Source organism: Salarias fasciatus, chromosome 12 (genome assembly GCF_902148845.1).
Source record: "Salarias fasciatus chromosome 12, fSalaFa1.1, whole genome shotgun sequence".
In the NCBI taxonomy this organism is placed as follows: domain Eukaryota; kingdom Metazoa; phylum Chordata; class Actinopteri; order Blenniiformes; family Blenniidae; genus Salarias; species Salarias fasciatus.
Genome location: NC_043756.1, coordinates 8,137,913 through 8,164,726, shown reverse-complemented (window position 1 = coordinate 8,164,726; position 26,814 = coordinate 8,137,913). Strand labels below are relative to the sequence as shown.

The window sequence follows — 26,814 nt, the reverse complement described above, 5'->3', positions numbered from 1 at the left end:
AATGTGTGTGAGAATGATAAGCTCAGACTAGGGGAATCCTGGAAAGGCTATGAGGCATTTTGCGAGTAATCTGACCCAGAGGGCAGGCTTAGGCCGAGCAATGTAGTAAAGGACAATGAGCCAGAGCAGTGGAGAAACTCATACACAGCGGCTTCCCCCAAATGACTTTAGACACGCTTCCGTCCGCAGAAACAGATTATTGCTGTTTATCCTCTTTTCATTCCGAATTTTTACATGTGTGCACTGGAGTCTTTGGCCTGATAATGGCAGTTCTCCACACCTCCCTCCCAGCTATCGGCGGTCCAGGCGCTCCAATGTGTACTTTTAAAAAAAATCAATTGCTACAGCTGTGAGATGAGAATGTAATACTGAATACATTTTGTGTTTCCCCTTCTAATCTTCTCCCTCAACATGTCAGACAAATTGTGCTGCCTCTGCCAAATCTAATATAACTGGCCCCCTTCTCTCCGCCGTGCACGCGCACGTGCACGCAGCCACGCACACTCACGCTCACACACACACGGAGCGGGACAGACAGGAAGGGAGAGAGAGAGAGAGAGGGAGATGCTGGTAATCACAGCCAGGAGAGGATCAAATAAATACCGTGTTATAGGAAAAAGCGTATTCTTCCCACCCCGGAGGATCGGCCACGTGTGTAATCTGTATGCTGTCTGTCCCCAGGCCCCTGTGTTCCTGCTCTTCAAACTCATTCACCCAGACCTCAATTATTTGTGTTTTCGTATTGAAAGATAACCACTGCGCACAATGCATTCAGGATTCAACCACTCTCAGCCCTGCTTCCCCTGTGTCATGGTTAAGTCCTCCCGACCACTTTCCCATCACATTTCCCATCCAGCACCTTATCGCTTCTCTTCTCTCTCCCCCCCCCCACCTCTCCAAACGCCTGTACTTCCCCCCCGGCTGCAGCAAAAGTGCCGTTCCCCCCTCTGCGGGTAATTTATTCAGCGATTTATCCCACAACATCTTGTGACCACCTGTCATGAAGAGATAGCATTCTTGCTACTATTAGGCCAATGCAATTACCAGGCTGGGGGTCGCGAGTTCAGTCGGCATCTTACCGCACGGCGCACTACAACCATGTGACTGTGCAAGTCGATATTTTCTAACAGGGCTTACCGGAGCCCCAGCCACTTGTGTAAGGCCGAGGCGCATTCAAACGCACGAGACGGAGCTCCGGTGTCTCAGATGGGAGAAAAGGGAACCAATGATGAGGAAAATCATCAAAGCATAAGTGAAGACTGCCAACGCTGCAGACCAGGCGGTCTGGAGAGGCAGAGGGAGTCGCCATCTTTTTAATGACAGCCAATTTAATTGAAAATCCACTTCTTTGTCTGAGAGCAAACAATCCAGTGCAGAGTAGCTGAGGCACTATTCTCTGGCTCAGTAGTTAACGCTGAAACACTGAAGAAGAAGAAGAAGAAGAAGAAGAAGAAGGGTGGGGATGAGGGGTGGGTGGGGGGGACAAAGTAGGAGAGGAGGAAGAAAAAGAAGGCGAAGCGAGGGAAAGTATTAAAGGAAGGCGCAGCTATGGATGGAGTAAAAGGGAATTAGAGATTTGACTGAGATAAAAAGGCAAAATGAGTGGGAGAGAGACGGGGGGAGAAATGGAGAGAAAGACTGGAGACAAAGGGGAGGGGAAGGAAAGCAGAGTGAAATCCAAGCTCAGCAGTCTTCCTCAGGCTCAATTTCCAGGACATGATGAGTTTGGAGTGATGACATGTAATGGGTGCAGAAAAAAAAAAGTCTTGCCTTCACTCCAACCCCCCCTTTCCAAACTCTCTTGTTCTCTCAAAAAATGCGTTCTCCTCGAAATAGAAGTCTCATCTAAAGCCGAAGAACTGGAGACGAGTATCCCTCTTTCTCCTTTTGTTCTACAAGTGCCACGCTTGTAAACCACTACTAAAACAACCCAATAAGTATCTCTCAGTATATTTATGCACAATGTGGGAAACTCAGGCAAAGTAGCACACTTCTTAATTCTTAACTCGAGAGCTTCTGCAGGAAAAAAAAAAAAAAGGCCTCATTGTCTGCTTTTGGCAAAGAATGACCATTTATTTTCATCCCACGGAATAACGTGGCTGTTGGTGGCACCTGCTCAGTGACAACCCTATGCCTTCCGTTAGCACTTTTCCACAAAGGAAGGTACTTCACATCGATCTGCATGGATCTCCAGGAGCAATAATCACAGCAGTGCGGCTGGCTTGACCTCTCCGGCGCTCATTTGCTCACATTTACACAATAACAGCAGAAGTTGCTGCTGTAAAGGGCACACTTTAGAGCAGACATACATATATTACCTTCAACAAGGAGAGCAGATTGTCTTCTAATGAGGACAAATATTAACAGCAGCAACTTCATTAAAATGAAAATAAAGCAAAGGACCATTGCCATAACCTTTGGCTGGATTGTGCATCTGCTCCAGTTTATAACGTCGCCTTGAATGCATGCTGTTTGAATTTTCAAAAGAAGAACGTGGAGAGGAACAGATATCTGAGAAAAACAGAGGAAAAGAGAGAAAGACAGATTCGTCCATTTCTGCAGGGAATGTGATGATTGGTTGACACAAACGCGAAGTGCAGTCTAGCAAAACACTGCAACCCGACCCCCGCGGAGAGCTCAGGACTCCGATAACCAAGCGAGAGGACCGAGAACAAAGGGGAGTGAAAAAGCGTGAATATATGAGGAAAAACACTAATTGACTCCAAAACACTTGCAAGGGGTTTCGGATTTGAGGGCTCCAGCTCACACGCACTCCCATCCCCGCCTCCCTCGACGTCTAACCTCCTGTTCTGCTTTTCCCGTCTATGTTCCAATCAAACCTGCCCTCTTCATTTTACCAGAGTGGCTTCACCATTCAATATCCAATTTCTGCTGCCTTCTACCTTCACCAAACACTTAACACTTCAACATCAGGCTGTTGTTGAACTCGGGGACTCCAGGTTTCTGCCCGTGCTCCATGTCTCTTGAACGTCAGACAGGCTGGCTTCGGCGAGACCCCCTGCTGCTGCTGCCGCACGGCCCCAGACGCCGTGTCCCGGCCTGGCTCTACCCTAGTGAGCAACAACCTGGTCTCCACGCCACGCAACAGATTGACTCCGTCTGCGCTAGCACCCCGGTGGCTAATGCAAATACAGTCCATCTGCTAATTCTAATCCAACAACCAGGAATTGATGTACAGGAACTGACACGCATTCAAGTATATCTGTCAGATCTGAAGGATGAGATCGCATCCTATCTGATGAGACACAAAGCTATAAATGTGATTAATTGATACCATCAGACTATTGTTATAAAGCCTTTGTACATCCTATCACCTGATGATCAATGAAGATAAATTGCAAGCTGCTGTTGCAGAATCTTGGAACGTGTTTTTGCCCCACAGGGTAGGCGCACGCGCAACAACATCTTCGGCGTTACAACCGCCTCCACAAAATTCAACATGGATGAAGACTCATCAGGACACCAGGTAGTCGAACATATAACAGACACACATGCACTGCAAGTGACTGGTAGCCCTTTCACACACACATCCACACACGCCTGAACACTGAGCCAGAGGAAAAACACGAAAAGAGATAAAGTTTAGGTGGAAACATGGAGAGGGCGGATCGCATGAAGTCAGTAGTTTGGGGGGAACAGAAGATTAGCCGCGGTTAAACAGAGCAGATACATGTGCTAAATATGCTGCAGAGTTGTTAAGCTAATCACACTCATTCCAGGGATTAGCCCCTAGTTTCAGATTTGGGAGGAACCGGAGCAGTGAGCACACAAGAGGGTGGAAAAATGAGTAACACACTTGAAAAAGCAGCGTCACCAAAATAATGCACAAATAATCTTCTCTGCAAATAAAGGGGCAGCGAGCCAGGATGCAGCCAAGGTTATGAATGTAGGCCAGGAGTATATGTGTGGACATGGGTATTTGCATGTGTAAGTGCTGCTGCTACGTGCATCTTTTTGAACTGGCGCTTAAGTGTATGCAAAAGAGCTTCCACTGAATGAGTGCAAGTGCAGCAAGTGTGAGTGTGTTTCTGTGTGTGTTGGAGAAAGAGAGAGTGTCGCTGGTGTGCCCAAGATTTTGTTCATCTCATGCATGCTGGATGAGTTCTTCCTGTATAATCTCATTTAAACCCCCTTCACACACCATAATTCAATTCTCTCTTCTAGACAATGACCATGTCATCTTAATCTGGCAGGTAGATTATACAGCATCCCACACAAGACTGCTAATGCTGAGGAAACGGCTCGGGCTATTGTACGCTCCTTCAAGGTTGGATGGGCTGCTATAGATTGCTTTAGAGGATTGCTTCTGCCACTCATGTTTCCCACCACTGGTCTCGTACCCTTAATCTGAAGTTTTTACCTTTATTTCTCCATTTGGGAATCCTGTTCATACTTTCTGTAGGTCTGATTTGTTAAACTTCAACAACCCCAATAACATGCTGGTGTGAATACTGTATTCTTTAATTCCTCTTAATATTCATAAGCGCTGTTAAACACGAGCTCGCCATGTGTGGGCCTCTCATCACAGGAAGACAGCGTGTCTTAATCCCTCAACATTACACACACACACACACACACAAAGAAAAACAACACTGACCAAAAATCAGATGTGTTGTCAACATTTGCAGGTGTTCGAGCGGGGAAGCGCGCTGAGCTGTTGGAGATATCGAGCTGGCAAAGCTCATTTCTAGCTTACAAGCTACAGCTCCCACAAGAGACAAGTGGGTAATTGAGCCAAAACAAAACCAGCTAATAATCTGTATTTCTACAAATCCTGTGTGATAGTGAATCAGATATAATTAGATATTTTAATTACTGCCAGTAATCAGCCAGAACATTGAGATGACAAGGAGTGGCAGGTGTGCGCACGCTGGTAGTCTGGCTCCCCAGCCTGCCCAATCGGATTAAGGCTAAACCACCCAGCCATAACAGGGACTGGAAGGACTCCTTCATACCTTAACCATTTATCCTGCTTTGATCTACCCAGCAAGGTTTGCTAAGCACCAGGCACAACATTCCTCTTAGCCTTGGGGGGTTATTCTGTAAAGTCAATGAAAAAAAAGCGGCAACTTTAAGGTATTTCAAATAATTTTTTTTAGATCCTCGAGTGTCCCTTTTCCAGCCATGTGTCCTGCTGACCTTAATCTAAATGCGGGAGCCACAGTCTCAGGATCACAGGATCACTAATGAGCTGTGACACGGGCCATTGTTAAAAGAGATCCACAGCACGGCTACAAACAGCCGACATGATTTTCACTCCCACCACCCGCAACACTCCTTAAATCATAGGTCAGATGCTCTGACGCAGTCCGGCTAATGAAAAGCAGAGACGCAACAACATTCCATCGCGGAGTGGTCCAATAAACAAACAGATCACGACGCAAACACAAGAACCACACAATGAGAACAGCATTACAGTGAAACCACAATCCTCTGGAATCCTGTGAAGAACAAGACAGGGGGGGTGCAGACAGTCATGAATTCAGCCAGCGCTGTTCAAAACCACAATAAGTCACAATCTAATTCATTAGTTGCAGCTTTCTTTACAGCTTTCTCATCACTCTTTAATCTGGAGTTATCAGTTCAATGATCATTTAAGGCAGACTCATAAAAAACTCGGCCCAGGAGGTCTGCTGCCTCATGTTCTAGATGTTTCGGCACTCAAATACACCTGATTTTACTGAGTTATGCTGTATTCCAGTCGTCTCCAAGCTTGGAATGGCATTGCTTCCATGGGAATAACACAGTTATTGGTCAATCTGAGTTTCCATGCATAAGATATGCATTTCATTCCCAACAACACCGTAAATAACACTGTAACGTACCGTCACATCGAAGGAAGCCCTCTGGCAGAGCTGTGCATACAAATCACTGAAACGGTCATAAAAGAGGCTGTAAAAACATGTCACTGTGCACAGCCACTCCGAAATTTCAACTTCAAGCCCTTGAAGAATTCCGAGTTCAGACACTGAATTCCTGTTTTGAAAGACTCATTTATGTTCAACCTACACACAAAAAACATGTAAATGTCAGTAACGTCACATTTTTATGGGTCCAAAGAGCCTTTGGCCTTCAGTTGACCAGAGAGCAACACTCTAAATCAAATTACAGGTCAGTTGAACTCTAAAGAAGTACTTTACCTTCCAGGTCTGCAGAAAACCTGATATCAAGCCACTCTACCCAATAAGCAAAAATACGTGTTGATTTGAGGTGAGGTTTACTCATCCATCAACAAGCAGTGAAAGAGTTCAGGGACCGCCGGAACATATACCGAACTGTGATCCAAGCATCTATGTACATCATGTGGCATTACAGAGCTCAGACGGTGATCACATCAGCACAGCGTACTTTTATCCTCTGAGCATTCCTCCCTTCAGAAGCAGATCTGACTGCAGAGCAGAAGGTTTCTCCTGCCTTCAGGCTGTTCCTGTGGAGGTCCTCTCCTCCTCTGATCAATCCCCCGTGTCCCTTTGTGGGTCGTCCAACAGGCCAGGCAAGCCGACAGGCTCAGTCGGATATGCTTTCCGTTTACTTTTGTCTTCTCCTGTTGACCGGAGGGAACGCTCTCCAGCTGGAATAAGTTTGCCCCCCCCCCCCGTTTATCTCCCCACTTGCAGGCTGCAGTTGTTTTGGGTGACACACGACTGGATTGTCCTCGCCTTGTGAATATGGATGTGTGCACCGGGGAAAGTGCCAGGGTGCTCAGTACATCATAACCTCAGAAGAATGTGTCATATCCTCTCTGCAGAATGCGTCTGTCTTAGTGTTCCTATTGTGAGTTTCACGCAACAATGCAGCGAGTGTGAGCCAGCACTGCAACCAGGTGTCTCCTGGGTTGATCCCAGAGGTCCCAGTTCAGGATATACTTCATATTTTTATCCCTTTCACCTACTGGAGGATACGATAAGCATGTGCGCGTGAGCTATTTGAGAAGCTTCAGAAGAGGACAGGCTACCACATAAGCACAATAGACTATATACTAAATTTACCGATTTTGCCTGTGTAAAAGGACACAGCAGAGATTTCCAAAAAAAAAAAAATACTCACATTTTAACAAAAGCTAGATTTTGACCATGTATTTCTGTTTCAGAAAAGAAAATGTTTCCTGTGCAAATTACAAAGTGAAACAGTTTCAATATGACTTTCGATAAAAGTTCAACTTTTGTTGGAGGAACAAGTCTGTGATCAATAAGCAGCTAAATAATAGTAAAAAAATTATTAATTTGTGTCCAAAAGTTTCAATGTCAGTTCCTATTATAAAGTTTTTGCAGCAACTTGAAGTTTGGACAAAAGATGACAGGTAAAGAAATCAGGCCATTCGGTGTGGAAGCCTCACTCTTTTTTAGATATCACTCCAACCCTGTCCTGTCCTTCTGCCTTGTTCAGTTTCCCAGATGGAAACTGAAATAACCTCGATCTCATTCCATCAGAGGACATTTACCGTGGATGAAAAAAAAAAAAAATTGATTTAACTTAATGTACAATGCATTTCAGCGTTCATGAATTCACAGCACATACCGTCTCCATCGAGTTAGACGAGGATGGTACATGGCTCAGAGTTATCTGTAAATATCTAACATAAGTCTGCATGCCATCCAGTTTTTATCCTCGTCTAGCATTCCCCGCTGTATATTGAAAAGGACAAAGCAGCGTTCTCAAACACAGGCTTTGCAGAGAGGAAACAGGGCTCTCCATACAGAAGGAAGGACGTGGATAAATATAACTTCCCCTCTCACCTCCCATTTTGTGTATACCACCAGTTTCACTCTGCCAGGGTCCCAGTTGCACCATAGTCACAACCAAACAGACAGCTGGCAGTCGGTTATGTTCCCACACTTCACACTGCGATCCGGGTCCCTCACCACCACGCAATGTCAAATGCACTATTCAGACGCCCCTAAATATTTAATCAGGACAAGTAGAAGGCAATCCTCTACATCCACTAGCATTAAACATTTAATACCCAGCTGACATGATATCTAGTCAGCCGAGACTTAGTCGAGAGACGTGCAACAGAGAGCTACAGACACTTGTTCGTTCCCAGCTAAATTACACAAAGACAAATCCCACGGCTAAAAGCACACTTGAGTAAGCGTTGGTCAAAGTGGAGGATCAGACACACCCACGCACGCACAGGTGCAGTAGAACACACACAAGCAGCCACGAACCGGCAAAGGTAAATTTCTCTGCAGACATACATCATCTGGGAGAGGTGAGGCAGGGAGCAGGCTCGTGAATCCCATCAGTCATGGCTTTAGACTCAGGTTAAAAGCAGAATGTGGCAGCCACTGTCAGCACACACACACCGGCCAAGGACAGAGAGGGCTCAGGGCAACAAGGTGGATACAGTTTAGAAAAAAACAACTCGCAAATCTGCACTGGGGTAGATCTGTTTTGCTTTTATATTGCAAGTTGTGGATATAAAAGACCACGTCTTCACAGTGAAGGAAAATCTTTTAATGGATATCTGAAGCAAGATTATAAAATAACATCTTAAGCTTTAATGGGGTTTTTTGTTGCATAGAATCTGATGTTTCTTCCTCAACTTATGTGTTTGTTCATATGTATAGTTAGAAAGACACAAACCTACAAAAACCTTGGTATTCAGTTTGTTAGTTCTGAATGACAGTAAGCATGCAACAGAACTGCGATCTGCGTGTTGTTAACGACAAAGTCTTCAATTCAACAAACTCAAAAGCTCTACTGAAATATCTGAAAGCTGAATGAAACCATCCAAAATTAAAGAAAACTGCCCAGAGCAAAACATATCAAGATAGCAGCCAGATTAAATTCTAGGATCAATAGCTGATCGAATTATGGGAAATTTTAATTCACAATGTTGTAGCAAGGAGTGCCAAAAGATTCACAGTGTGTTTCTGAAAAGTTAACAACCGTTTGCACAGTCAATAGAAAAAAAAAAAGAAAAAAAAAACTAAGATCAGTAGAGGGTTTGAAACTACTTTATTTGTGTGCAGTGACTGCAATGAATCACCCGCCAGGAACCTGCTAAACGTATCATCAAGTCATTGAATTATCGGGGCTTTAATTTTGTACACGGACATCTACAGGAGTCCGTGGTGTTTGGTTAAGGTGAATTGTGTGTGGTCCCAGTCAATAGTATCAAGTGGTATCAAGTACATGCACAGTATACTACGCACACAAGCTTGCATGCGCACGCAAACACACACGCACACACACACACGCCCAGATACAGATGCAGATACTGGAGGTGACCCAGTGCAGTGGCAGAGTGGGACGTGACTTGATTAAGAATGGTGAGGTAAGAGTGATAAAGTAGCACCTAAATCCACCCACATCCTGTGACCCTGCAATAAGTCAAACACCAACGACAGGCACACACACCATAAATAATCCTGTCTGAAGTCGAGCAGGAGCAGCCCTCCCTCTGCTCGGGCCCGGAGACGAAATGTGACGCTGAAAAACGAAAAACTTTGCCTTCAGGAAAGCAAACAGCGAGCAGACAGCCCGACTAATAAGTTACTGAAGGAAGCCAACTTTGTGTTTTCCATTTTACATGCTCTCCCGGGCCGCGAGCGCTGAGAACAACATAAACGGCGCACATGCCGAACACAAATCTGCACTTGTGATAATTCATGCAATCACAACCAAACACATCATGTGGGGTTAATAGAGCAGGTGTCCACTGCGGAGCTCCCTCTGCACCCTTGGCTCCTGAGCCAATATTCAGAGCTAATTTGAATAAAAAAAATCTGCAAACATTTGCTGGACGATTCAGGCTAATGTTCAATCTGCTGCTCTTTGACACAGTGCCACCACGCATCTCATTTCCATTCCTGATGCCTCACCACGAACCTGCCGCCGACGCTGTGTTGTGTGGTCGACTCAGAAGGGGGAATTCAGGTACGAGGCCGGCAAAAGACGAAGGGAAGGACATGTTTTTACTGCTGCGGAAGAAATTGCTCCCGAAAACTGCCGTGAACAGGACACACAAGAGCGTCAAGGAAAACAGCACCAAGGTCAAAGCAGAAAATAAAATTGTGTGACTGTTGTAAACTAGACCACCGCAAGTGTAAAAATACCCAGAAAAGATCATACATGTTTGAAATTGTTGGGAATCTTCTGAATTACATAAACCGCATAAACACAAACATATATATACATATATATCCACCTCAGCTGATTCACAGATGTGCCTAAAACATACGCTCACATCTCCCAACACAGGGAAAGCAGAAAAGATCGGCAGAGCAGCAAGCGGTAAGACAGTCCCCTCTGCAAAATAATGAGTGCAGGAAGAGGGTGGAGGCAGAGAAACGTGCCCCCATGATGATACGCCACTTGCTACTATGCATGGCGAGAGTTTCCACTCAATTTAATTCTCTTATTTTGGCACCATCCTGAAGATAAGATCTCCTCTCCGTCTCTCACTCTGCTCCAAAGGCAGTGATGGGAGTTGCATAAAATTAGCTGTTTGATGAGGAGACCGCGTCCGGGGGCAACATGGAGGACCTTGTTTCCAAAGCGTCTCGACATACTCCGCTCAACCCCCCATATCCCCAAGTAGAACGCAAGATCAGATAGAGAAGGGAGAGGCCTGTTTAAAATAGCACCCCATAGACATTGTTCTGAATTTTTGAACAGCAGCAAAAAAAAAAGAAAACAGAGTAAGAAAATTGGAACTCAGCACTGACATTTTCTACATGGCGTGTCTGTTTTATGGGCTTGTACCACTCCAACTAAATTGGGGATTAAGTGTGTATATTATGAAGCGCCGGTTGTTTATTGTGTTCGAAAAGAAGTCAAAGCTCTTGTCAAAAACCCACAGAGGTGAATCTGTCATCCCGCACACTTCTGGCTCTGAAAACAGACAGGTCGAAGCCTTAAATGCTTCATCTGCTTTCTGGTATCCCAGTCCAATTACAAGTGGCCCCGCCAAGCCCGCTCTTTGCACACTCTCACGGGCTGTCAGATTCTGATATGGAGGGCGTTGCGATATTGAAGGTCGGTCAGTCTGCGCACTTAACCTCATTTCCCGACACTGTGCTCTGCCTCTCCCCGAAGAGCCTTCTGATTGGTGTCCGTTTGAAAAGCGGGCTTTGGGCTTGACGGGAAGGGTACGGAGGGTGAGGGAGATCAGAGCAGCCCGGGCGCAGCCTGAGAAAGAAGCTTTCTGGAGCACGACTCCCTGACTGTAGTCAGTTATAATGGTTTTCAATTAACCAGGGGAAAAGACAGAGAACTAATCTGGGCTAGCACAGGAGAACCAGTCATGCAATATTCATGTACACAAACTAATGAAAGCCCAGATTAGCCTACATATTTACATGGGGTCGGTGCTGTGTCGTCCACACATTAAAGGAGCGTGGTGCCAAGAGGAGAGAGGAGGAATGGAAACTGAAAAGGAGGAGGACGGAAGAAATGGAAAACGGAATCCAGGCAGAGAAGGAATAATGAAGTGGAGAACGGAGATCAAGAAAGAAAGAAAGAAAACGAGGGGAAATGAGAGGTCAATTGGACAGAGGAAAGACCTCTAATGAAAAGGAAAAGGAATCATGAGATAAAGGGGCGAGGAAGAGCTAGAGGAGGTACGACTCCTCAAAAAGAGATTAAGGGTCATCTGCATTTTGCCTTTTCATCTTCTTTTGCCGTAATCACCCCTCTGGAAAGCCAGACACCAGCCCCCACTCAAAATGACACCAATCTGAATGAGTGATCTTGACAAATTGGGCTGCTCAAGAGGAGAGGGTGCTCTCCTGACTGAGTAGAGGGCTGCAGAAAGACAGTGGGGAGTCCACCGGCGGGACAGAGATATAACTGTAATTGGCTTCGCCACTGCCCCCCCTCCCTCCCCTAATCTGTGACCATGGAAAGTGGTGGCTGGAGAGCACAAACAGACTGCCAAAGCAGCAATAACGCTCCGTAACCAGCAGCTTCGACAGTGTTTCAAACGCTGTGTACACGCATGAGAACAATAAGGAAAATTCATCCGCAATCCTTAGTAGGCCACAAAAGACTTAAAAGACTTCAAAGCTGGATTAATGTGTGACTGGACATCCCAATTCCACACTGGGCTAACTTCTTACCAGGCATTAACACTATATGTCAAACAAGAAGCTAATCGTGGGTTTAGTTTGAAAATATCCTTTGACCTTTTGTAGAGGTCTCAGAATTAATTTTATGCTCCACAGATATCTAATTTTATGCTTTTGCGGACTTACACGTTTGTAGAATAATGGAAGTGTCCTGATATTTTTTCTTCACTTAGGAAAGCACTTGAGCCTGGTGCGCTGTAAAATGTTCTGTGTTAAATGTCTGCTTCTGTTTCATTTCAAGAGGCTTGTGTACATGCGCTGATTGGACTGCAGTGAACACAGAGCGCAATACAGAAAAAAAAAAAACTCATTTCTGACTTATCTGGAAAAAAAAAGAGAGAAAAAAAATGCTTTCACGCTCTTGTTCAAGGACCAAGGAGGACTAATGAATTCACAATTTTTCCAATGTGCTGGGTTAGCAGGTTCTCCCCCAACTCACTTCTTCTACCTGCCTCAACTTTCAGAAATGAAATGTGAGAAATGGGCCAATTTACAGCTAAAGGCTGTTTCTTCCTGAGAGACACAGACATGAAGATGGAGTACAGAGGATATGCAGAAGAAGATGGGAAAGAGATGAGCGGTTTGAATTTAGACAAGAGAGAAAAAAGGGAAGGGAAAGATGTGAGACAGGAAAGCAAGACGTTGGCACTAATATGGGTGTCATCTTCGAGGATAGACAGAAGTGCTTGAATTGCATTTTTGGCCTTTAACTTCTAATACACAAAGAGGCTGCAGTTGAACGGCTGCTCTTGATCTTTCCAATCAGCCAGAATGACAAGAGCTGCTCAGATATTCAACAAGCAGAAACAAAAGAGCGTGTCAGCCCGAAGAAGTTTGCTCCACTCAGAGAAGTTCTGAAGGGGAAGACGTGGAGAAGTTGGGGAGAAGTCGGCGGAACAAAGCCAGTGAAAAACAGGGATGACAGAAATGAATATGAGAGGTCCACCATCTGTTAATGATTACGTTTGAAGCGCACTCTGCAGCTGCAATGGTCGAGAGCGTACTGTTTCCTCGGGTGATGCCACACTTGAGCTGAAATAACTGATCACAAAGCTCATCGCTCTCCTCGCTATAACAAAAAGCGTGACGCAATTTATGTTCAACTGCTCTCTTGCGTGAATTACGGCTTACAGAGAGCGTTACAACACACGGAGGCGCTGGCTGTCTGAGGACGCACGTGGAAGCTAATTAAACTCATTAAACGATGACACACCTAAAGCATATCTAACAGGCGCGCTGGCACTTCCAGGAGACGTGGCAGAACAAACAGAGCGCCGCTGAATTCAGAGACAATGCCGTCTGATTGCTCCGACACCACATCTGTTTACTCCTCAGCGGAGAGCCGAGCGGACGAGACCAGGAGGTGGAGGAGGAAGAGGAGGAGGAGGAGGAGGAGGAGGAGACTGGGCGACTGGGAGGAGTTCCCTCCCTTCCTCCCCTCACGCGACCGCTTTCATTTTCATTTGATAGGAACGGGAAAACCACCATCTGTAATTAGATTACACCGGGATAGATGGAATGGGAAAGAAATTCTGAGTTAATTAACTCAAACCATATTCTAATCAGGTTTCATAACTCCCCTCCCTCCCTTCAAAAAACCTCCGATCTGAATCCTCTCACAAATCCCCCGGGGACCCACCATCACACCAGCCAAGAAGAGACAAGCACTCAAACAAGATCATTTGGCACTAATTCCTTAAACAGAAAGGCACTTAAAAGATGCAGGCTGATGGCAACCACTGAGCGTTTGTATCAAAAGCTAATGAGAATAAACGGGAAGTTACAAAATGCACCATAGTAATATAGGAAGACAAAAAAAAAAAAAAAGCATCTCTGTGTCACGTGTTGCTTTGTGCAAGTTTCCTGAGACGAGCGGTTCCTGTGCCAGGCTGCGGCTTCCGTCACGGCAGGAAACGAGGACAGGGAATTAAATGAGCCTCTCTTTATGGGAGCGGGGACAAGTGGCTGTGATAACAGTCAAAGAGGTGCCTCAGAAGGAGTGTCGCCCGCCACATTCACATCTCCATTATCTGTCAACCTGCCAGTCCATCTGTCTGGTTGCCACACATTGCTGAGGAGGCTGACAAAACTCCATTCACAAAGGAAACACGTGTCACATATGCCGTGCGATGAGGAAAAAGCAGCACGCAAAATGTTGCAATCTGATTTGCAGTGTTACTGTCTTGCATTTTTCATCGGCTTCTAATTACTGCTCCTGCGGAAAGAATGAAGAGTTTCAAAGTATTTTATCAAAACTGTCTCGCAGACCGTCATCACGCTGACAGCTCCATCACGCAGCCATTACATTTGTCTCTCACTTTGATTAGAAATCCATTTCAAATGTCAAGTCAGTTTTTATTTTCCAGAACAAAGCGCAGCATGAACAGAAAAAAAAAAAGAAAAGAAATGAGAAAAGACACTGCTGAAACAAGACGAGCAAAGAATTTGAGGTCAAACTGTTTCTCCACTCTCATTCTCACACTAAAATCCAGTACATTCTTTTGGAAGCAACCATTAATCCACATGCATAACAGGGGGATTGTATGTTTGTACAGTTGTTTCTCAAGGAACAAAGCTACTTTCAGCGGAAAGCAAAGAGCCCGTGCCTTGAGATCGTGTCGATTTTCATTGATCGGGGCCTTGAAATGTGTGATTTCATCAACTGCAGAGTCACAGCAATAGGGACTAAGCAACTTATTGAATTAGATTTTTAACATAGCGCTAAAAGACACACTTCAAAACACCAACTGGCAGAGACACTCAGCACTGCCAACAGATTTGCAGTGAACAGGATTTTACCAGATCTAAATTGCTCCTCTGGGACCAAGAGCGCATTCGACACATGGAGGACTGCTTTAATTTCTAAACACCTGCTCACTTTCTAAATAGAACAGAAAATACAACCAGCACAGAGCTTTCTGTCCTCTCCAACAAACAATCCTGGTCTGCCATTTCCCCGAGACTGGTACACAGCCAACCGGTCTCCCCCGAGCCGAGCGTGCATGTGTACGTGCATCAGAAGAGCCACCATCACAGCAGCCTGCACCTGCTCCGCCTCGGGCCCAACTCTGTTTGCTATAGGAGCAGCAATGCGGAGATGGAGGAATGAGGGGATGGAGAGGCGGAAAGCCGGGGGAAATAGATCTGTTGGCGTAAATGTCAACAGCTTAGCTCAAATCAACTACAGCTAAGCTGTGTAGCATTTCGGGAGCTAATATGAATTCGTATGAGTTTCCGGCTGATAGCCGCTGAGCTTGTGTGCCGCGCGCCACGCTATAAATAATACAATGTCCCAGTTGTCTGGGGAAAAAAATATGAAACTAAATGTTTCAAGGTAAGAGGGGAGTTTGTGTGCAAGTTCAGCTGAACATCCTTAATGCTGCTGCTGCTGCTGCTGCTGCTGGACAAAACCTGATGGACACATGCAGCCATGTTCACTGACAGACACAGGCATGGATAATTTCACATGTCGAAATGCCAGCCAGCACAGCTATGTTACAAGGATGTCCTGTGGGCTCGGCTGCATAACATGCACAGCCCAGCAGCGACAAACGAGAAGCATTCTGTAAAATATAACGCGGCCATTCATTATACCACAAGACTCAGCAGTTTGACTCAGCACCTTCGCACCTGAGCTGTAACAAAGCTTCAACCAGACCTAATGGGGCAGTACAACCTTTCTATTCTTAAAAAAAAAAAAAAAGAAAAAAAGAAAAAGAAAAAGACTATTGCAGCAAAAAGCCAGGCATGCACTGCAGTCTTTTCAGAAACTAAAGAAAGACAATGATGTTCATAGGAAAATTAAAGAGGATGGGGCTGACATATACTCCTAAATGTAAATTGGGAGGGTAATTTTACACCTAAAGCATTAAAACGACTGTTGTATGCCAATTTGCAGTCTTTTGCTCCAATGAGTGATTATATTCATTTTTTTTTTTTTTTTTTTTTTACAGCCTTCACTGTAGCAGCTGTAAGGAACAGGCATACCAGTTTTTTATTGCATGAGGCAGAGTAGCACTCATAGCCCCAAACATGTTTCTGTTCAGCATGATTTCATAACGGAGACCACAGAGACAGGTGACAAAGGCAACACAGACTTTTTAACACACGGCCATACGGGCACGTTCTACTTAAAAGCCATGCTGCACTAAATTAAATACATTGAATGGCGTCTGTGTGGCCCCTTCTGCGGCGCTCGGCTTCCTACAGTATATTTAAAGTGCTAAGAAGCCGCTGATGCCTGAGATTTCACAGGAGTAACTGGAGCACTCTCCAGACTGCTGAACAATATGCGCTCTAATGTGGCCTCTGACCCCAGTCGCAGGAATATAGATCAAGAGAGAGGAATGGAGGAGGGGAATAGCAGGCTGAGGGGGGGAAGAAAAGAGGAAGTATTACAGTAACGCCGATGGATGATAATATTGCACAGTTCCCATCAATCATGTCTAATCTGACACACTGATATCGCTCATGTGTCAAGACAACAGTTTCCCGGGATACTGCAAGACAAAGACGGAAAGGGCATTTTGTGGAAAAGTGGAACAGATACCCTCTCTCAGACAACTTATTTTCAGAAAGGTAACAGTGTACTTTATTTCACCCGGTGGCTGCGGTCGAAACTAAGGACAGAATAGGATTCAAAAACAAAGACACGGGCAAAAAACACTGTGGGGTTTAAGATGCAGACAACCACATGAACAAGCGCCCAGCGGGAGGTAACGGTGCTGTAACAAGCAGAGCAGACAGAGTCCAGAAAACATTATAATGCAAGGAGCTATGTCTCCATTAGACTGCAACAGAAGCCCTAAATATCTCAAATCTATGAGGCATGAGATCATTTAAGGAGGAGAAGCACAGGGGGTGGACCGCAGGTTTGTTCCGTCGTCCTCATTACCGAATCTGTCTCTGCGTACCTGTCAGTCACCGCCTGCCTGTCGACCTTGTTAAGGAAACTGGAATCATGAATCTCCCGCAGGAGACAAGTCCACAGAGGATATGGCGGCATTCTTAGCCCACATATCGTGGCAACTATAAACATATGGCTGACATAAATATCCCAGTACGAGCCTCATATAAATGTATCCAAACTCACAGGAGAGAGCAGCAGCTGAGCCGAGCCCTGAGAAACAAAGATGCAAGATGCTCAATGGGTCGTGCTCGGCACGGCTTCTCCGGCTTTCCTTCCTTCCTTCCTGCAGGAATTTACAGCTAGCTGTAAAAACCCTTCTTTGTTACTCTCACACTATCCAGTGTGGCAAGAAATGTAAGGAGCGGCGGGGCCAGCCGGGCCAGAGTGACGGTGAGGAGAAGTAAAACAATCTGCTCTGGGCTCGGTTGTTTCTGTGACCCCTGGAGAAGCACTCCGCCGAGGCCGTTGCTGTGTGTCTCTGCTACACTGTTTGACTACAAAAACACTGCACAGGACTTGTTTGTTCTCCAAGACTGAGAGAGAATGAGGCTCACTCTGGTCGTGTTTGCTTCTCTCTCGCACTGCGTGCCGTTCATCCAAGTGGGTGTTGGTCATGAAGAAGCAAAGGTTAATTGAGTAGTGCTCAATAATCATCAATAATCTGCTCGAGGACGAGATACTGACCACTTGGGCGCCAGACCACACTGTCAATCCCAGAGATGGAGCGACTGGTCCTGGCAACACGAGGGCAGCAGCTAAGCCACGGACACACTCCTGGAAAATTGAGCCTTCAAAGAAGAGCTTATGAATTCCATCTCCGACAAACGAAGAGATGGAATTAGCGGGATTTAGGGGCGTCAGCATGAGGCAGAGTGGTATTAATGATGCTCTTCGCACGTCTCCATCCAGACTGGATCACAGCCTCTCTTTAGAGCACACTAGAAATGAACGTCTGTCACAACACACAGACGGCAATAGCAGGAGACAGCTGCAGGGCCTGAAGACTAAACTGATACTATGCTTGGCCTACTGGAAATGGTCCAGCGAGGACTTATAAAGGAATGTAGGAACTGTGGTTTTGGCAGCTGTAGTCTGATAGATGTTGTGAAACAGAGTAAAGTATGCATGTTTTTCAGGCCATATGCTGAGGGGATGCGGCTGCAGTGCCATCGACAGCCCTTTCTCTTTTTCCAGCTTACGTCTGAAACACTGGCTCTCTTCAGTCTGTGCAAGACTGAGTACATAATACAGGAGCTTAACCAAAGAAAAGAAAGAAAAGAATAGAGCTTAAGTCCTGCAGAGGACTGTTCCACCTCATAGAACAAGGAAATGTGCTCCAATTGATGTGGTCCATCAAGTCAGGTTTGTTTTATTCCCCACGGAGGCAGCCAGAGGCAGGCACCTCCACAGCCACCAGTGCAGCTGACCACACCCCTGGAACAATGACCTCAATAAACTCCAACACGGGTCCATTTGCTCAACCAGGAGCACTGAGGGGGAAAGGAAAGGTATAGCAAATCAAAAAATGAGAGCTGTGAGGCTCCAGGAAAACATTATAAATGGACTGTTCAACACATAAATCAATTTTTTTGTATTTACCACTTACAATCCAAAAATCCATCTCAACACACAGAGGGAAATGTGCAGGAATAATAATAAATGAGAGCAGAATGGCCCCGTCACCATTGTCTTTCCTGTTGTGTTTTGACAGTGGACTCCCAGGAGAACCTCCGTACCCAGCAGCCGGTGTGTGTGCTTACTGCAGACCACTGCATCATGTACAGAAACGGAGGCCTTGCATTCCGGCAAGCTCCTCGTTCTATCTTCCATCTCTGTCCGGCTCTCCCAATGGGAGGCTGTGAGCCGGGATTAACAGAGCGAGTTACTGCACATAAATTTCAGCAGTATTGCTGAGTCGCTGTTCTCCCCCCCCCCCCCCCCCCCCCCCCCCCCCCTCCCCTTTCTTACCTGACCCAATCCCCCGCCCCCTACCCTATCTCTTCACGCCCCAGGAGGATGGGCCAGGGGGCTGTCCAAGCAGCCGCATCCCGTTCCACTTGGCATGCTGTGCCGTAAATACGGCGCAGCATCGGGAACAGCAGGTGCTATCGCTCCCTATCATTAATTATACCTGCGGCATCACTCTGGGGCCCCTCACTCCGAAACTCCAAATCTTTATCTCCTTGCACCATTTCATTCTCGAGCCTCCAACTCTTCCTCATACTCTCCAAGTTCAATTCCAACCATCTCAATTTCTATCACTGTCTATGGCTCTACAGAAATCCCATTACTTCTCTCCAATATCCACCCATCTATCTCCTTGTTTCCCACAACCCTACTATCCAGTCCCCGTTCATTTGTTCCCTGATGTATCTCAATCTTTGTCTTGCACTCTCAGTTTCTCCAAAGTGAGTCTTCCCCCCCAGTGACAGCCAAGCCCGCTTTCTTCTCTCCATAGATACGTGTCCTCCAGCGTTTCTCATCACAATCTGACGGGTTTTCCCCTGCCGTAAATGTATTCCAAAACTGCAGCGCTGCTGCCAGCCATGAGACGTCACGGGGACTGATGGAGCACTGGGGGGAAAGATAGCCCTCTCCGCCCAACGGTGAGCTCATAAATAATGCCGAATCAAAGAGGAAAAGCAGCATGAGAAAACCCCAGAGGTAAAAAGCCAATGAACATGGACAAAGCTGTAAGGCTGCCCCTGCTGATGGTAAAAGCCAGAGCTCCCAGTGAGTCTGTCCACAGAAACACGAGCAGAGCATTGGTCCTTTTCAGGTGAGAAGGCCTCATGTCAACCGAGTGGAAGCCACAAAATATTCTGCATGACCGTAAAAACAAACACTAACTTCCTCCTGACTTGGTCACGCTGCCGCAAAGCACGATGTGAACTCTAAATGTTGAGCCTGGCTTTGTAATCTGAGCCCATCCAGCGTATTAACAGGTGCTGAGCAAGTCCTTTCAAGAAAATCCGGGGTGATCATACCTCGAAAACACATCTGGCAGCAAAGAAAGAAGCACACAACGAAAAAACAAGAAAAACAACCGAGTTTCTGATATAGACAGAAACTTGCTGATCTGCAGGAGCCTATAAATAATGTCCAAGTCTCTCCAGAGCTCTGCACACACACACACATGCACAAAAAATATGAAGGCATAAAACACCAGAGTGTGTGATGCCCTCCGTCTTTGATTCAGCAGTCCCACAAGTTTTCCTTTCTCTGAATGTAACACGGTGGCTTTCGTAAATTTCAGCGCAGGCATTCTGCCATCTCTTACCTGGCTCACTGAGTTACCTTTCCCCCAGGACAGATTCCCTCCATATTTTATGCTGCTTTCTTTCCTCTACCTCAACCCAACCAAAGAGAGCTGCAGCGGCTGCTGGAGTGCTTTCACACAAACCTGTTTGTTGAGACTCACAAACAGGAAACACTCAGGTGGTCGCGGTGTTGGTCCTCTGCCTCTGCACGTCCACACGCAAGGCACTGATGACGTGAACACTTTATATGGCAACCTTTTCACCACTGGTCAGTCAATGAAATGCAACCTTGTGACAATCTGTCATTTAAAAGTTGACTCACTTTATTTATTGATGCGAGGGTCGACTGCACTTTGATTTAAAGCCCAACAAACCGCTTCGGGGCATTAATACTTAAGAGGCAGACGTATTAATCCACCATCCAGAAACACACAGTTCTGCCAGACGCCTCCTCTTCAAGTGTTTTAAAATTGAATGACCGACAGTCTTTCTTAATTGTTTCAGTTATTCAGAGCAAATCAATCAACTTACAGGAAGGGAGAGTTAATCACACAACCCCGTATTCTCTTTCCAGAACAGACAAGCTATCTTGCCAGCAACATTACAGATTTAGAATTTTTACTCATTAGTGTAATCCATTATGGGGAGGTGGACTGGACACTCAGCGTGAATCAATATGATTCTCCTACACTTTCTATTGATCCCCAATGCTTTACAAGCGTGGTGAAGCTGATAAAAAAAGAAGTCAGAATAGGAAGGAATCAAGAGCCTTTTGTGACATTATTGTGTGTGTTTTCTAAAGGGAGTATTGCACTTGAAAAAAAAACAACTTTTTTTACTGTTGTTTTTTTATGCTTTGCAGAATATCTGTTTTATATATATATATATATATATATATATATATATATATATATATATATATATATATATATATATATTCCAGCATCCCTGCCTGCTATTTGCAACATCTCAGTCAGAGGCATCCTTGGCAATGAACCAGAGTTCAGGGCGAAGGGACAACGTCAGACACATACAGAAACACATGCACACGACGTGCGTGGTAAGTAATTCAAAATATTGAACAGTGCTCTGCGGGCCTGCGTTTTCTTTTCTAAGTGCTTGTCCTCATACATATGCATCCAGCACCCAACACCACCAACAGGTTAATTAATCACCATCAGACAAAACAGAGTCACCGTTTTCCTGCTTGATGAGACGCCCCAGAATGAGTGATCCGGTGTGCTCACCTCCGTGGTATTAATGAATATTAAGGCAGACTGTGTGATTTTAATGGTATCTCAAAGCTGAGCACATGTGAATGCAGTGTGGCTGGGAATCGGCTCCTGCAGGGAGGAAAGGCTTTTAGTCCTCAAAGGGGGGTCTCGAGGATGACTCCGGCAGACACACCGCACAGCTGTAGGAATCATTAGAGCATGCTCATGGCATTCATGTTCTCTGCTGATAACTCAACATTAGGCTACTTGTTTTTGATCATTTGCTTTTATTTCATTTTTCAGGATGTGATTATCCACATTACTGACACTCCACACACAACAAACAGCACAGGCGCTTTCGGTTGTGGAGGGAGCCCACCGAGGGTTACTGCTGCTGGAGGAATACATGCAGCACCAGCAGCTTCCACTGTTTTTGACAATGGTGACTAATGCTATTTATACCAGGTAATTATGAAACCAGAACACTATTATAACGCTTCAGCAAGGCAAGAAAAAATATCTAGGCCAAAAGGAAGAAAAAAAAAACCCTGAAAGTGTTCATGCTGCTGTTGAACAAAGTCTTTTGGGAAAAGAAAAGTCAGAATGATATAAACAGTTGATAGATGAACTAAAAGTGTTACTCATCCCTCTATTTTCCCCCCTTTCTCTCAGTCTGAAGAAGAGTAGAGCCTACTTCTGCAAAGGCAGGCTGTTTCTTGTCAGACAAGTGCCCCCTGCTGGTAAAAATCTTCACCGTAGGCATTTCTGTGCTACCATTTTTTTTTATAGACCCCAGATGATTTTCAGATATTTTCCATGTTGTAATACCCCTAGGCTCAGAAAACAGAGCAAAAAGAGAGAACAGCAACAGCAGAAAGTTAAAGGGAAAATGAAAGTTTAACAGCAAAAACACGACACTAAGACAATTGTTTTAGTCTTATTAAGTACTCCACTAGGAGATGTAAAGTAAAAGAGGTGCCAGTCCCTGATCAAACTTTTACGCATAAAGAAGTCCGTTCCTTTTCTCTTTTTGTGAATCCCATCATTCCCCTTATCTGCCATCTCGACACCGGATCTGATCATATCTGTCCACAACTCCAGAGATTCACTCCCATATGCATTAATCACTGATGTCTCCATTAGTCTGGATCAAGACTGCAGGCCTGTCTGCTGGTGTGAGGAGGTGCACAACATCCAAAACATGGGTCGCTATCAAATATTAACATTTCAATTTATGTAGCATTATAAACTTTACATCCAAGGGCGTGCATTATTAATGTATAATAAGATTACAACCTAGAAAGAGGGCAATGAAATGACTGCATCTCATTCAGAAAATACAGAAAGAGAAATAAAAACTTGACAGTCCTTATAAACTCTGCTTTGGATACAGTTTCACTGTGGCTCATTAGAGTAAAATGCAGTCATTAGTACTATATGTGGCTATTAAAATGAGTGGTGACCGAGTAGACAGAGCAGCAGACTGTAGCCAAGACCCCTCTTCACAACTTCTACAGAAAGGAACGCTATTTATAGTCATAATTGGAGGAAAATATATAAATCAGCCAGACTCACCTTCTTCCGGGGCTGCCATTTCATCATATTTGTAAACCAAAATTGAACAGCATTAAGATATTATATGAGAATGGAATGTAGACTCAAAGAAATCCAGAGCGCAAGTCATGCTGCCTCTCCACTTCCCTCGATTTTGCAGCAGATTTTCCCCAAGAAGCGATGCATGATGGTGCGCGACTCTCGGCTTTGCGGCAATTTTTTTGGGGGGGAGACAGCACAGTCTGCACAAATCATGCAGCGTTTAAATCCACAGTTGAGCTCGAGGAATAAATCAGAGACGCATAGTGTCGGCTGACAGTGTTTGGGTGGAAGGTTCCCGTGCGTAAATCCAAAGTAGGAGTCCGTTCGGAACACACTCCCTGCTCGCTGGCACGCAGAGTCGGAGCCTCCAGGAACAATCCGGACGGTGTGTAAGGGGAAAAAATGTATTTCTTTAACTTTTTCAAAACGAGGTCGTGCCTGTAAATAAGCTACACCGTTAGTCCGGGTGAACTATGTCCAGCCTGTCCTCTTCGAGCTCGAGCAAAGCGACAGACGAACCGTGCGTCAAAACGCAGAAACATTAATCACAGTGATCAAATCCCGTTTTTCCGGAGACTGGAATCCACTTTTGGAAGTGGAGAAATAGTCCCGAGTCCAGTGTAGACGGCGCGACAAGCAGAGATTACTTTCAGGGAAAAAAGGAGGAGGTACAGACACCAAGAAAAAAAAAAAAAGAAGGAGGGGGTGAAATATCCCTGGAATTTTGTGTGAGGAGCTGAACTGGAGGGATATCCTGATTCCTGCAGCAGCAACAAACTGGACTACAGCTCTCTGATGACTTCCTTCCCTGCACTCCTCCAGCCTGGCAGTTCACAGACTTGGAGCAGTGGAGCTGAACAGGAGGGAGTGGAGCAGGGTCATAGCGCCGCCGGCCACAGGTCTGCCTGGAAGAGTGCGCTTTACGTTTTTACGCACAGATCCAATGCTCTGCCGTCCAGACAGGAGGCGCTCTGCGGGATGGAGCCTCGCTCAAACACACTTTCCCAGCTCTTAAATCTCTGAGCAGTCTTTCCAACCACGTGCCCCCTCTGAAGTATATCCAGGAGACTGAGCTCGGATCATGTCCTCACTTCCAGGTCAACCTAAATATGGGAACAGTTTGAACTCTGCTGGCACACTTAACATATCACTGTGGCTGTAATTATAATTATAATGACCCTTAATGAAGTTAAGTGAAGGATTCCATGCTTAACTGACTAATGTACCATACTCTGAGCCTGAGCTGTAATTTTATTATATATATATATATATATACATATTTACATATAAAATTCTATTTCCCAATAAGGATGGAAAAAAATAAAGTAACTGTACTTTTGTTTTTTTTCAGCAGTTTCTTCAGCAGTCAGAAAAATATCCCTCCAGTCCATTCAGGTGAAATAGTGTTAGACAAGCATGAAAAGGTGACACAGTGCATCTGCTCCATAAATCCTGCAATGCACAAGCTCATCACAGTTTAAACAGGTGTTAATGAGCTAAGGAGATTCAAACAACGCCGCGATCCACTGCTGCACTGCCGCACCGCCTTGATCTCTGCGACAGCAGCAACTGTCCTTGATTATTTTTTTCTGGAAATGGCAGATTCAACGCGTACATGAAAGGCACAACTCACAAAGGACGGAGGACCTTGTGCGTTGGAGAGGACTGAAGCTCTGTTTACATACACTTTCCCTGCTCCTTCCTGCGGAGAGCAGCTGTCACATAAAGTATCCGGCACAATATTTTACTGCACACTGCCATCACATCTACAACACCGCCAAAGATTTTTTTTTTTTTTTTTGTCAGCCATTTTTGGCTGGAGTGCCCCTACTAGCTCGAATGTAAACTTTCTAATTTTCTAATTGCAAAATTGTGATGAATGAAATTACAAACAGAGGATATGGTTATTCTGGTGAAAAAGCCGCTCGCCGCATTGTCTGCCACAGCAACTCACTAAATGAAAACAGCTTTAAAGCAGAATAGACATCAACGCTTAAAACAGATCTGCTGCTACTGAATCCAGAAACTGTTGCAGTGAAATAACTGAATCATCATCATCAGTCCTAAAAGTAGAGTTTACTTAATGAGGATTTATAAAAAAAGGTGAGGTAAGGAAATGGTCAATATGGACGTTTGCTGAAATCAGTTTAAACAAAAGGCTTGTGATTTAAATTGGTTTAGGTAATGGAGTCTATGGAGCTGTGAGATGGTCAATAGGTAAGTGTCTCTTCAGGGTCAGGAGGGTCCGCGGTGCATCGAGGGGTCACCCCGATAACAAAAGACACGCAGGAGGAGGGGGCAGGCTGACATATGGCCTGATGGGCAAAACTCCTGCTGCGCACGGGGAGTCTATGACACACTTGGTAATCCACTTGGATGAACATGAACAGAGTGTTTGACAATACCGCCGTATCTGCAGCTGGCACTGCGATCACAGAGCTCAGTCAGCGGCCACAGCAGTGGCTGTGTCACACCACCTTTACTCCAAATCACCTGATGACTGATTATGCTGCTTTTACTCCGATGACCAAAAGGTTCCTGTTGGCTGGGCACTGAGATGCTGTTTACATTTACACTGTTCCCTTTCAAACCGAGCTCAGACGCTGGAGGCCCAACATCTAAAACCGGTTTACACAAGCGCTCGTTTCATAAGAAGCACTTCTGATGACCAATCAAACGCCGCTTCAAGTGCGCTGTTCAGCAGCGGCCCCTCCGTGGTGCAGCCTGTCATCTGGCATCTCCATACAGAAGCAGGCTCCCTGAGCGTGCCTCTGCTTTCCCAATCACCGCCACACAGGAAATCAGACTCCAGCCTTCTGAGGGAAACAGAAAAACCCCCCTCTTTCATTTGCCACAACTTGGAGCCGTTCTGAAGTTTGGGCTTCCTCTTCTTGTTCTTGCCAATCAAGCCCTCAAAAAAAAAGACATCACCTCAACCCGTCGTTCTGCTCATGCTAGTGAGTTATCTTCGCTCAGCCATCAACTTAGCTTCGGCCACGGAGCAAGTCAGACATACGAATTAAAATAAATATTGAGTCATCGCTTGTAAATCGCAAAGGTTCATCACCTTTCCACTGAAAAGCTTCGGTCCCCTGCCAACGCGGGGATTTTCCACAGTTTGTACGATACTGCAGACTAGAAACTGTCACCATGAAATGAGAAGAGAAAGTTTTAAGAGGAGCCACTTTCCAAATGCCACCGCTTCTCAAGATCATAAAACGATCCTAGTAAAATTTCCTACAACTGTAATTTTTATTCCCCACAAGGGTAACAATTTCTGCTGGAAAGAACAAAGTCAGTTATCATTTTGCAAGACATTTCTTCGGCATGTTAACACCTCAGTCCCACCAGAAACAGTCAACAGACACATTTGTGAAACCAGTCAGGTTTTTTTTACCTGAAATCGTTCATCAACAAACCACCTTATCAGATGTGCGCTGGCACAGCTCAGTGCACAGCTTCTCATTTGCACAGATCTGTCTGCTTGTTATTAGTCCACATGGTGTAAAAAGTGCATCACCCACATGATAGAGGCAGAGGAGCTGCTTGGAAATTAGATGAAAACTGTCAGAAAGGTTTTTAAAACCGTCACTGAAGTGCCGCACTCCAAAAGCTCTCCTGAATGTCTGGGGGTAATTTATTTCCACACAGACTCTCGCTCTTAAGTCACGACACTGGCGTCTCCGCGCACTCTCGGTGCCCCCCCCCCCCCCCCCCTTTGAATAAACAGGCGCCTTTTA

General features: G+C 45.3%; 1 protein-coding gene across 3 annotated transcripts in view; it reads right to left on the bottom strand.

The window, feature by feature from the left end:
* Positions 1-26,814, bottom strand: part of LOC115397898 (tetratricopeptide repeat protein 28) — a 161,508-nt gene that overhangs the window by 84,501 nt on the left and 50,193 nt on the right. The window contains exon 1 of one of the 3 annotated variants that reach the window (XM_030104423.1): positions 23,054-23,901. The exons of the other annotated variants lie outside the window; for them this stretch is intronic. Coding sequence (XP_029960283.1) covers positions 23,054-23,080 — 27 coding nt within the window. The 5' untranslated portion in view covers positions 23,081-23,901. Of the gene's footprint in view, positions 1-23,053; positions 23,902-26,814 lie in introns of those variants that run through there. 3 annotated transcript variants of the gene reach the window in all.